Source organism: Episyrphus balteatus, chromosome 1 (genome assembly GCF_945859705.1).
Source record: "Episyrphus balteatus chromosome 1, idEpiBalt1.1, whole genome shotgun sequence".
Taxonomy (NCBI): Eukaryota; Metazoa; Arthropoda; class Insecta; order Diptera; family Syrphidae; genus Episyrphus; species Episyrphus balteatus.
The window spans coordinates 37,909,586-37,920,700 of NC_079134.1; the positions used below are offsets into that span (position 1 = coordinate 37,909,586).

An 11,115-nucleotide genomic window follows, 5' to 3' on the forward strand; every position below is an offset into this window, starting at 1 on the left:
TCTATGGGATCGGGTCAAAATTCTGGCTTCAAAATTCTGGTTTTCAAAATTCTGCTTTTTTAACAAAAATTCAGTTTTTCAAAATTCTGCTTTTTTTTTATTCTGCTTTTCAAAATTCTGCTAGCATTATACTTGAACAAAAAAATTCTGCCAATTCTGTTTTTTTTTTTTTATAGCATATGCGCTGACTTAAGAAAAATACACCTCATTAATGTTATGAAAAATAGAATTTTGAAAAGCAGAATTTTGAAAGCAGAATTTTGACAAAAGAATTTTGACCCCGGAAGAATTTTGACCCCAACCCTAGATCTATTTGCGTCTTTTGAAACGTTTTCTGTATGACTATCGTCAAAAAAGAAGATGATTGTAAAAAAATCCTTTTTTTATGTGGTGCTTAGTCTAGTAATTTTTCATTTTATTCGAAAAACTTTTTCTTTCACACTTAAGTATTGAACCTAGACCAAGCCAGTTCAGAGACCGCAGTACACTCATACACATGAATTGCTTCACCCAATTGTAGGCTTTTTGGCTTATCAACATTTAAATGAATGAGATTAATTTATACTAGCTAGTTCAAGTATGATTCAAAAGATATTGAATTTTTCTTTGAGTTCATAAGCATAATTTTTTTTTTAAATAAAAACTTTTTTTTTTTTAGTAAATGCTTTGAATTATTGGACTTAAACTTCTCAAAAAACTTAGAAATTTTTGTTAAGAATTTAAGTTTCATTCAGAATTTCGATGCTGGTAATTCTGTTTATTATTAAGATATACCTTATCCTGTATGTTAAGACTTTTTATCTATAGAATTGGAAAACCCAATATTACGGAAGTAGATATCAAATCCAAATCTAAAGGAGATCCATTTGTAAAGCCTGCGTACTTAAAAATATCCGGAAATTTCCGGTCTAAGCTTTTTTAGTTGTATATGGGATTTCCAGTCTATGGGGTTTTTTCCATTCACGTGAATTTCCAAAGATGATGATTTTACATAAGTCTTTATAGAAGAGGAATTCCCCCTTCTTATATGATGACAAAAATCCCCATCCTTTCCATTTTTATTGCACTTCCGCCACAAAAAAAAAAATAAGTAATTAAAAAAATACTTTTTTTTTAATTAATTTATTTTATTTTTACTTAATAATAAAAATATTTAAAAAATCACCTTTATTCTTGAATAAAAATATACAAAAAAATCAAAAGGTAAGATTGTGCAACCCTTTATGGAACAAAAATCAACAGGTAGATTGTGGGATTAGAGACATCGAAATACTCAGGTACTTTAAAGTACTTCAAAAGTACCTGTTAAGTATTGCTTATTGGAGCCAAATTTATTTAATTGGATTATCCTTCAAGAAAATTTTGGGGGTTTTCCTTTTTTTTTTTCCCCCATAAATCCATTTAGACGAAAAAGGATTGCACACGGTTCCTTATTTTTATTTCTTTAATGATTTTCCTGTGGACAGTTAAAAACTCAAGAAAATAAATTTAACACCAATAAACAAAAATCCTTCCTCACCCTTTTCCAAAAACAACCCCTTCTCCAATCAAAATCCTCAAAAAATAAAAAAAAAAAAAAAAAAAAAAACAAAAAACCAACCAGAACCCGAAGTAAAAATCCCAAAATTCGCTGCCAAAAAAACCAAACAATCTGGATTAATTAGGCTAAAGGGAAACTGGAAAAGTCTAATCATCGATTGTGGTATCTCCAAACAATCACACATATGTATATCACACACAGGAAATGTCCAAAATATAAATATTCCCATCATGATGACGACACAAGAAACACGTCGTCGTCGCGGCGATAAAAATCCAGATCCATATTAGCCGACGATCGTGACGGCCAGCGGCGGCGCCTACTTAGGCTTTTTTCCCTAAAAACCCAAAATCGACACACGATTCGAGAGGGAAAACAAACCAAATCCCAGGTAGTTTGCAATACCTTATGCTAACCATGGTAAGCAAAGATGGGAATCCCATGGCACATTTTTTTTTGTCCGGATGATGAGTGCTTATAAAAGCGAGCTCACATCAAAAATCGACATCATTACACAAATTCATATCACAAGCAACGAACGTCTTTAACGGAACTATAATTTTTTTATTTTATTTAAACTATTTATATATTTTTAAACAATATGGAAACAGTTACTATTTTATTTACTATCTGCTTTTTGGGGCTAACTCATGCCAGACCCTACCATGCTCCAACATCAAATTTCGTCTTATGGTAAGTTTCACCTACAAATTGTAAATTTTTACAAGAAAATTGTAAAAAACAGATGAACAACAATTTTTTAAAATTTTATTTACATTTATTAACAATTTCTCTTTTTTTTGTATCCTCCCAGGAACTATTTTCCATTCATCCAACACCAACAACTACAAATGCCCAATATTCCAGTAATGCATCAGGTCAACCTACCCCCACAAGCCCCACAATACCCTACAATCGAGATGTACTTTGGCAGACCGAATTCCGGTGATTTCCAATACCAAGAACCCCAACCATCTAAACCGGAACCAACAAGGATACCTAAGCCAACAACTACAACCACCACCACAACAACAACAACAACAAAAAGACCAACAAAACGTCGGATATCAGTGAAAAACTCAACACCACCAGTAGCCACATCCCTAAAGGACCAATTGTCAAGGGGAATCTTTGAGATGGCACGAAACATCCAGAAAAACATCCTTTCCAAGGATAACATTTCCAAACAGAGCAACGGCGGCGGAGGCAAATTCAATGTAATTTCGCCGATCAATGTGGCTGCTGTCTTGTCGCTGCTTGAACTCGGAGCAAAGGGTCAAACCAATCAGGAATTGCAAAATATTTTGGGCTTTGATAAGTTGCAAACAACAACAGCAGGAGCATCAGATCCTTTGGCCAAGCACTATGCTCTCGGACAAATGCTAGAATCTATTCTCTATCCAGAATCTAGTTCACTGTCGTCGCCATCGTCATCATCATCATCATCGGAACCAACAATCAATATGGCAAAAGGAATTTTTATGCAAACAGGATACAGCATGAGGCAAGATTATCGAACATCGGTGGAGACCATTTATCAAAGTCAAGTCACAGCTTTGAATTTCCAACAACGTCCGGCAATGGCAACGAAATTCATTAACGATTGGGTGCAGAAGCAGACAAATGGAAAAATCGGGAATATCCTTGCGGATGGCATTGACACGTCCACCCGAATGATGGTTGCCGGAGCACTCTACTTTAAGGCATTGTGGGTGTCTTCCTTTATACCCGCAGCCACATCCAAACGTCCATTTTACCCTGAAGGCAAGCAGCAGAAACAGCAGGGACTACGAAAGATAATGGTCGATACGATGGGCAATGGTGGCGAATTCAATTACTACGAATCCAAGGATTATGACTGTGGCATTGTGGCTCTACCATTCAAAACTCAAACTACATCCTCAGCCACAACAATGTATATTATCATGCCGAATAAATCGAATGGAGTGAAATTGAGGAGCCTGCAAGCGAGTCTAACGTCCGATATTATTGATGAGATGATTTCAAAGATGACAAAACGAAGGACCTTCATTAGCTTGCCGAAGATGCATTTAAGTGACACTATGGACTTGAAGGATGTCCTCGGACAGTTGAATGTTAAAAATTTGTTCGAAGGTGGCAAGAGTGATTTGAGTGGAATCACAGAGCACAATCAGATATCGCTTGATGGATTCTTGCATAAAATCGATCTGAGTTTGACGGAGACAGGAACTGAGGCAGCAGCAGCGACAGCTAGCCATTTGTCAAGGCAGGAATACGATGTGGAGTTTCGGGTGGATGGACCGTTTATGTTCTTTGTGCGACATGAACAAACCAAGCTGCCAATATTCTATGGTTCTGTCATTGAGCCTGTCAATTTGGTTTGAAAAAAAAAAAAAACACACACACACACAAAATGTCAAAGTGACATTTTTGTGCTGTCTGCACAAACACACACACACACACTTGGTGATCTCTGTCACTGGTTGGCAATATTTTATTATTTTTTTTGTTGAGTATTCTTTAGTTTTTAGTAATTTATTTAATTTATTTTTTGTAAATAGTTTTTTTAAGGCCAAATTAATATTAAGATGCAATATTTTTAGTAACTAAATAAATAAATTAATCCTTGATTGTACTTGAAAATACTTTGTTTTTTTTTTCTAAATTTTTGATGGGATTTTCACACCAGATTTTGATATCGCAAGATAAAAAAATAATCTGAATTGCGAAATCTATAATCTCGTTAATTTTAAAATCCGGAAAATTTTAAAAAACCTGATTTGAAAATTCAAATCCCGATAGCAAAAAATTGGGGATTTTTCCACATTTAATTACATAAGTATGTTAAGTTTGAGTTTTCCAAAGCAGTATAAGACTTTGGAACTTCCGAAAATTTTCCATATTTTTGGGGTTTCGTGGACAGATAATTGGAATTTTTGATATCTTGGGTTTTTAAGTTTTATTTTTATTTTTCTAAAATATTTATTGACGCTCCCTTCAGTAAAATCATATATTTTTTTGAATTTGTATAGAGAAAATATTTGCTTTGTTTAAAAAAAATATTTAAAAAAAAACACATTTTGAAAATATTTTTTCGTAAGTGTAAGTGAATACTTTCAAAATAAAGGTTTTATATGTTTATAATAATTACATAATGGAAAATAGCATATAAATTAAAAAAAAAAAAATCATTGTGAAAGAAATTTTTAAGGAAAAGTTTTTTATTGAAAAAAAAAACACCTTTTTTTACAAAAAATCAATTTTTTAGAAGAAAACAACTAATTCCAATGAAATTTTCCCAGTAAATATTTCATTAATTTTAATTAATTAAATAAAAAAAATAAATTTCTCGAAAACGGTTGAGTGGATCTTATTTTATTAGAATTAGCTATTCTGTTTTGACCTAAAAAGTTGTCGTTTTTTCGTATTTCGTGTGTCTCTGAGAGAATTATTGATTTAGTTCAAATATCAGCACTTTGCATTAAGTACTTTTCATTTCAAAAGTTATTATTTTGAGTTTTTGCTAGCATTCGTCCCTATACAAAATAGTTTTGAGAGAAATCTCACAAAAATTATCTTATTTTAGAAATTTATGTCATCTGATAGATTTTCGTGTGCATTACCTCATTCGAATGAGGTAAAGCTCGTAAAATATCGAGAATGGAAATTAGTTTTGAATTAGAAATCCTAATGTCTGTAGGTATATCTAAATAATTTTGTTACCGTTGATCCGATAGGAATTTATAAAATCAGTCAAAGTTTTAATCTAGCCAAGTTGAGACCTTACCAAATTATTTTCTTAAAAATATAAAAAAATTTTATACAATCTTTTAGTTGCTTAAAAATTGTAAGTTACATGGGAATGGATAAAATTCACAAATATGGAACGATATATCGTTCCTGGTTCCTTTCAATTGTTGTCAACCCCAAAAACCACGTTTTATAAATTCGTTATTCATTGTTCTGGTTTTCCATATATTTAACGCGCATAACTCTGGTTTTCATAACTTGTTCGGTTTACCACAATATAGAACAGTTAAATTAGACGAAAAATCGGGGGTATAGCACAAAAATTATGAACAGGATTTTTTTGACGTGATAACGTCTTATAAATCGATGAACCATGGCAGCCACCACAAAAAAGTGACGCCATTTTCTACCGTTACACTCTCGCGGCAAAAATTTCGTGGCAAAAATTCAATTAAAAATTAAAAATAAACTATTAGAAATACAAAAATCTTCTATAGCTTATTTGAAAGATAATAACCTAAAGCTTAATCCATTAAATAGGGTAAACAGGAGTGAAACGGAAAGATGAAATTTGGGCTAAAATCTAAACGCAAAGATGTAGAGAGTTGATTTTTTTTTTGCTACAGATGAGACTAATTTAAGAATAACTGCATTTAAGAAAAAATGTTTCAAAAAAAAACGTTTTGTTTGAACGTTGTACACGTGTTGGGGCTATGACAAAATGATGATTTTGGGTAGGGAAAATTTTTTTTTGACAATTCTAAAGGTGCCAGGTAAAAGATGACAGAAAAAAAAAGTTAGGGGTCTAATACGCGGATTTTTTTCCAACACTCTGCGTTTCGAAATATGAATTTTTGAAAAACACCTTGTTTTTTTAGGGGTATTTTTAGGTAGTTTTTGATTTTTAGCTTTTTTTGGAGCGTTCAAAAAATCTCAAACTCAGAGCACATGTAGGTTTTTGCCTTATGCATACATGTGGAATCGTTTAGTGAGTTTTAACTGACTTAACGGAAGAAACAAGTTAAAAAAAAACACGTTTTTTGACCGTTTTTAACCGATTTTCATCGTTTTTTATTTTTATCTTTTTTTTCTTTAATAGATAGAGAAATAAAATATATGGAATAATGATAGACCATGACCAAAACTAAATGTGTGTGAAGTTTCAATCATTTTCGTGAACACAATTTTGAGATAACGGTAAAATAAAATTTTAGAATTCAACAGGTTATAACTTTTGACCAAGAGCAGATAGAAATTTGGTTAAACTTTTATAAGCATCCTGATACAATTACCTTTCATTTGGTATATCTCACATAACGGTAAACTAACTACAAGCTACACAATATTAAATCAAGAAACTTGCGAAAAACCTCAAAACACCAGTGGAGATCTGTTGCCCCCCGAACAGCCACCAGTGTGGGAAGTACCGTAATCTCATTCTGGAAATTCGACATGGTTGACTTTAAAAAATTCTAACTTCTCTTGTAGGCAGGTTTGAAATGAGATTGATACGTCAGATGAAAGGTGAAATAATAAGCTTACACGTGGTGTAAAATTTTGTATAGGTTGTCAAACAAAAATTGATTCCATAGCGTGAGAACATAAAAATAAATGTTTTTTTTGCTTTTTTTAATGAAATTTGATCGAGTTCAAAAAATTCTAGCTCTTTTTGTAGATGTCTCATAGACCTGATCGATATATATATTTTGAGCTAAGACTTCAGATGATATAAAATTTTTAATAGGTTGTTCGGAAAAAAATGGAATTAATGACGTGAGAAGATGAAAAGTCATGTTTTTTTTTGCTTTTTTTTTATGAAAACGATTGTTTTCAATAAATTATTTTTATACTTTTTGCGCATTGTAAAAATTTAAAAATGGTTTTATTCTTAAGAAGAAATACTTGGCTTTCAAATGGCATAATTTTTTTTGTAAACTTTTAAAATAAGAAAATTAATATACCTAATGAGAAAATAAAAAAAAAAATCATGGGTGCAATTTACACGTGGTAGAAGTGAAACCTTAAAAAATCATTTTTCTTGCAAAAAAAAAAAAAATAGAAAAAATCTACCTATTTTTATTCTATCACCTTCAAATCCATGTTTTTTATATGACAAAATAGATAAATTTTATATCATCTGAAAGCTTATTGTCTTAGCTCAAAATATATATATCGATCAAGTCTATGAGACATCTAAAAAAAGAGCTGGAATTTTTTGAACTCGATCAATTTCCATCAAAAAAAGCGAAAAAACACGTATTTTTATATTCTCACACTATTAAATCCATTTTTTTTAACAACCTATACAAATTTTTACACCATCTGAAAGCTTATTGTCTTACCTCAAAATATATATATCGATCAGGTGTATGAGACATCTACAAAAAGAGCTAGAATTTTTTAAACTCGATGAAATTTCATCCAAAAAGCAAAAAACATTTATTTTTATGTTCTCATGCTATTAAATCAATTTTTTTGTTTGACAACCTATAAAAAATTTTATACCATGTGTAAATCTTATTTCAAAGATGTCTACAAGAGAAGTTAGAATTTTTTAAAGTCAACCATGTCGAATTTACAGACTGAGATTACGGTACTTCCTACACTGGTAGCTGGTCATCGCCAACAGATCTCCACAGGTGTTTTGAGGTATTTTTATTTTTTTTTTTTTTCAATTTAAGATTGTGTAACTTGTAGAGCACGTATTGTTATGTGTGATATATCAAATAAAAGGTTATGTTATCAGCATGCGTATTAAAGTTAAATCAAATTTTTATGTGCACTATATCAAAAGAATTAAAAGAACATCTTTTAAGCGTTATCTCCAAATTTTGAATATGAAATTATTTGAAATTTTGTACAATTTTAATTTATTTAATTACCTATCTACAGTACAAATTTCATTCATCTATCTATTAAAACAAAAAAGTTATAACAAGTTGAAGTCGTGTCGCGTTTTCGTTTCATCTTGTTTCAAATCACTACGATACTAAAGAAGTTTTCACTTCAAAATGTATTTTTTTTAGCTTTTTCTTGTAAATTATGAGTGCTTCAATTGACTCATTTTAAACAAAAGCACACAACCTGTTTTCTGATGACGTTATCACGTAAAATCATCGTCCGTAAACCGGCTTTACAGACAACCATTTTTTTTGCATTTTATTGACCCTTGAAGTTCAAGGTATAAAAATGCAAATTGGACACAGTGAGCCTGAACAGTGAACAAGTTTAAGGTTGACCTAAAATGACAACAAAAACTAAAAATGAGGCTTTGTTCCTGAGGGCCTCAACAATAATAATCCGTTTTTACCAAAATCGGATTAGCTTCCTTTTTCGAGATACACCCCGTAAACGTGTTTTTTTTTCGAAAAAAATTCATACCAACGCAAGTCTCGATTACGATAACTTAGGCGCCGAGGATTAAAGACGGTTTTTTGTAGAGGTATTCAATACAATCATTTTTTGTTATGGTAGGGAGGGTCTATGCCCCCCCCTTTTAGGAGGGAGGGTCAATTTTCTAAAAAAACTACTAAAAAAATATTAAAAAACAACGGCAACACTTACAGTTATCAATGATACCTTTTTCAAAAGCTAGAATTGTACACAATTTGAGTTTTTAAATCAAGTTATTTTAATCAGTCAACATTTGTGAAAAATAAGTATGAAAAAATACATTGAATACAATTTTTGTCAAGACTATGGATTTCAATACGGGATAAATCGATAATATAAACTACCTCAATGAATTCCTTATCAAATACGGTAAGCCATATATTCTTAAGCCTTCTAGTTTTTAAGAAAATTAAAAAATAGGAAAACTACTTTCTTTATCAGGCTCATTAATGACCGTTCTGGTATAACACTGCAACAAGAAATTTTATTTTTAAGATCCAATTTTAATTGGAAATAAAACCTATTCATGGAGTCGAAGTATATTAAGCACAGTACTTTTTAATTTTTGATTTTTGATAATGGTAAAGCAAAATAGCCAAGAAAATGAAAATCTGAAGCTAAAAATGCAAATTTTTGTATTTTTAAATAAATATCAATTTCTTTTTTAAAACCCCTTTATAACTTTTTATAAATTTCTTTTCAAATGTTGATAAATATTTTTTTTAAACATATTTCAACTTTAGCAAAATGTTCCAAAATGTACCTTTACCTATAACAAATTATTAAAAAAATTTTTTTTTCTAAAAACTTCATTTTATAGAAGAAATTAAAAGCCGTACTTCGTTTTATATTTTTAACATTTTTTATAAAATTCACTTAAAAATTTAATTATAATTTTTCCATAATTTGTTACATAAAATATATTAAATATTGGAGTTACTTTATTATTATTTTTAATACATTTATTGCGGACATTGTATGATTTTATGAAATTTGTTTCAGGTTTTCTTAAACGTTGCTTTCAATCAAAACATATTCATTAGTATTGCACTGCTCATTACTTTGAAAAAATGTTTGACCTTAAGATCTCAAAACGAAAGAGTTTTTAGTCCAAAAAATTCCAGTTTTTATTGAATATACGGACATTTGGAAAATTGCGGACAATTTGGAATTTACTTTAACCCCACAATTTTTTTTTTTTTTTTTTTTTTTTACATTGATTCACTAGTGAAATCGAACGGGGCAGAAAAAATCGAATGCCTTGTTCGATTTCACTAGTCAAAAAGTTTTTTTTTTTATAGAAATCAAAGTATATTTTTCTAATGATTTTTTGTGCGCTGAGCTCGAATCTGTAGTCAGAAAAATTCTATCACATCACGTTTTTCACATATTACCATGCCAAATCAGAAAAATAGTGTTTGTGACGTTAAAAATTCAATATCTCAAAAACTTTTCACGTTAGAGCTATTCTAAAGCTTAATTCAAATTAAAAAGGTCAATGACCATTAGAAAAGTATAATTTGGTTTCTATGGAAAATTATTTCTCGCCAATATTACTGTCATTTACGGAAAAATCAATCTTAAAAATCGTTTTTTTGTTTTTTTTTTTTCAATTTTTCTCAATATTTTCTAAAACAAAAGTATAGTTTTTCCACACAATCTTTAAAAAACGGTTTTAAGCTAAATAATTGCATTCCAAACTTTTCAAAAATTAAAAATTTTGTCGGTACCTAACATTTTTGATTGAAAAATAAGCTATTCTTTCAAATTAAATTCGTCAAAAATCCAAAAATTAACTTTTTGCTCAATGAACTGAACATTTTTAATAGATAGAAAACATAACAAAGTAATTTTTAACCAAGTTTTTGTTAAAATCCAACTATTTTTGTAAAAGATAGAAATTAAAAATCAAAAAATCGTATTTTTGCATTTTTTCAATATTTTTGAGGTTATAGAAAAAAATTGTTTGAGTAAAAGTTGTAGAAATTTATATTACCTACAACTTTTGCATTTGACTTTTATCGATAGGACCTCTAATTTTGACAGAAATCGTAAAAAACCACGATTTTTGACACCCACCCCACTTTTCGCCAACAACCCCTTTTCCCCCAATTTTTTTGTGGGCAATTTAGTTTTCCCCTTTCATATACCATTTACCCTAAATTTTCCCACCACCCTTATGCTGCTAATAATTTGTTCAACTTTTGCCTTCTGAAAACCGGATTGGCACTGGTCTATGATAAGAAAATATTCTTAAACAAATATTGCAATATGGCGTCTTAGAGAACAAAAAAAATTTATTGTTAATAATAAATTATTTTTTTGTTTGCTTCTTTTTGTAAGACGTTAAAATTCCCATGAGTTGAATTTCATTTCACAATGGTCTTAACATGAAATTTATTTAGCAGTTGTTAATAAACTTACCTTTTAAAATAGGTACATCAATAAAA

At 30.2% G+C, this 11,115-nt stretch overlaps 1 protein-coding gene across 1 annotated transcript; it reads left to right on the forward strand.

Annotated features, from left to right (window-relative positions):
* Positions 1–2,206: 2,206 nt before the first annotated feature.
* LOC129915853 (serine protease inhibitor 28Dc-like) lies at positions 2,207–3,906 on the forward strand. Its single transcript, XM_055995582.1, has 2 exons — positions 2,207–2,233; positions 2,355–3,906. Exon 2 carries the CDS (start codon positions 2,392–2,394, stop codon positions 3,904–3,906), a length of 1,515 nt encoding a protein of 504 aa, XP_055851557.1. The 5' UTR covers positions 2,207–2,233; positions 2,355–2,391.
* Positions 3,907–11,115: the final 7,209 nt, after the last annotated feature.

Coding starts and splice junctions, on each gene's coding strand:
- LOC129915853 (XM_055995582.1), top strand. CDS start 2,392: ATGCCCAATATTCCAGTAATGCATCAGGTCAACCTACCCCCACAAGCC.